The sequence below is a fragment of the Palaemon carinicauda genome, chromosome 3, assembly GCF_036898095.1.
Source record: "Palaemon carinicauda isolate YSFRI2023 chromosome 3, ASM3689809v2, whole genome shotgun sequence".
In the NCBI taxonomy this organism is placed as follows: domain Eukaryota; kingdom Metazoa; phylum Arthropoda; class Malacostraca; order Decapoda; family Palaemonidae; genus Palaemon; species Palaemon carinicauda.
Window position 1 is genome coordinate 147,440,782 of NC_090727.1, and position 1,823 is coordinate 147,442,604.

Genomic DNA, 1,823 nt, shown 5'->3' on the forward strand with positions numbered 1-1,823 from the left:
GCAACATGGCTCTTGCAACATGGAGTTAGTCTGCAACATGGTCGTGGTCGGCAACGTGGGTCTTGCAACATGGGCGTGGTCTTGCAACATGGGTGTGATCTGCAACAGGGCTCTTGCAATATGGGCGTGGTCTGCAATATGGGCGTGATCTGCAACATCTCTTGCAACATGGACGTGGTCTGCAATATGATTCTCGCAACATGGTGGTCTGCAACATGACTTGCAACATGGGCGGTCTGCAACATGGATCTTACAACAGGGTCGTGGTCTGCAACATGGACGTGGTCTGCAACATGGATCTTACGACAGGGTTGCGGTCTGCAACATGGATCTTATGACAGGGTCGCGGTCTGCAACATGGACGTGGTCTGCAACATGGATCTTATGACAGGGTCGTGCTCTGCAACAAGAATCTTACGACAGGGTCGCGGTCTGCAACATGGACGTGGTCTGCAACATGGATCTTACAACAGGGTCGTGGTCTGCAACATGGCTCTTGCAACATGGAGTTAGTCTGCAACATGGCTCTTGCAACATGGAGTTGGTCTGCAACATGGCTCTTGCAACATGGAGTTGGTCTGCAACATGGCTCTTGCAACATGGAGTTGGTCTGCAACATGGTTAGTCTGCAACATGGCTCTTGCAACATGGCTCTTGCAACATGGAGTTGGTCTGCAACATGGCTCTTGCAACATGGCTCTTGCAACATGGAGTTGGTCTGCAACATGGCTCTTGCAACATGGAGTTGGTCTGCAACATGGCTCTTGCAACATGGAGTTGGTCTGCAACATGGCTCTTGCAACATGGAGTTGGTCTGCAACATGGCTCTTGCAACATGGAGTTAGTCTGCAACATGGCTCTTGCAACATGGAGTTAGTCTGCAACATGACTCTTGCAACATGGCTCTTGCAACATGGAGTTAGTCTGCAACATGACTCTTGCAACATGGCTCTTGCAACATGGAGTTAGTCTGCAACATGGCTCTTGCAACATAGAGTTAGTCTGCAACATGGATCTTGCAACATGGAGTTAGTCTGCAACATGGCTCTTGCAACATGGAGTTAGTCTGCAACATGGCTCTTGCAACATGGAGTTAGTCTGCAACATGGCTCTTGCAACATGGAGTTAGTCTGCAACATGGCTCTTGCAACATGTAGTTAGTCTGCAACATGGCTCTTGCAACATGGAGTTAGTCTGCACATGGCTCTTGCAACATGGGTGTGATCTACAACATGGGCTTGATCTGCAACATGGCTCTTGCAACATGGAGTTAGTCTGCAACATGGCTCTTGCAACATGGAGTTCGTCTGCAACATGGCTCTTGCAACATGGAGTTAGTCTGCAACATGGCTCTTGCAACATGGAGTTAGTCTGCAACATGGCTCTTGCAACATGGAGTTAGTCTGCAACATGGCTCTTGCAACATGGAGTTAGTCTGCAACATGGAGTTAGTCTGCAACAGGGCTCTTGCAACATGGGCATGGTCTACAACTTGGCTCTTGCAACATGGAGTTAGTCTGCAACATGGCTCTTGCAACATGGAGTTAGTCTGCAACATGGCTCTTGCAACATGAAGTTAGTCTGCAACATGGCTCTTGCAACATGAAGTTAGTCTGCAACATGGCTCTTGCAACATGAAGTTAGTCTGCAACATGGCTTTTGCGACATGGAGTTAGTCTGCACATGGCTCTTGCAACATGGAGTTAGTCTGCACATGGCTCTTGCAACATGGGTGTGATCTACAACATGGGCTTGATCTGCAACATGGCTCTTGCAACATGGAGTTAGTCTGCAACATGGCTCTTGCAACATGGAGTTAGTCT

General features: G+C 48.7%; 1 protein-coding gene across 1 annotated transcript; it reads right to left on the reverse strand.

The window, feature by feature from the left end:
• Positions 1-509: 509 nt before the first annotated feature.
• On the reverse strand, positions 510-947 carry LOC137634631 (keratin-associated protein 2-2-like). The gene has a single exon (XM_068367102.1). The coding sequence runs from the start codon at positions 945-947 to the stop codon at positions 510-512; it is 438 nt and encodes a 145-aa protein (XP_068223203.1).
• Between the last annotated feature and the right edge of the window lie 876 nt (positions 948-1,823).

Bases quoted from the DNA above. Each gene is read 5' to 3' on its own strand.
- LOC137634631 (XM_068367102.1), bottom strand. From the start codon at position 947: ATGTTGCAAGAGTCATGTTGCAGACTAACTCCATGTTGCAAGAGCCAT.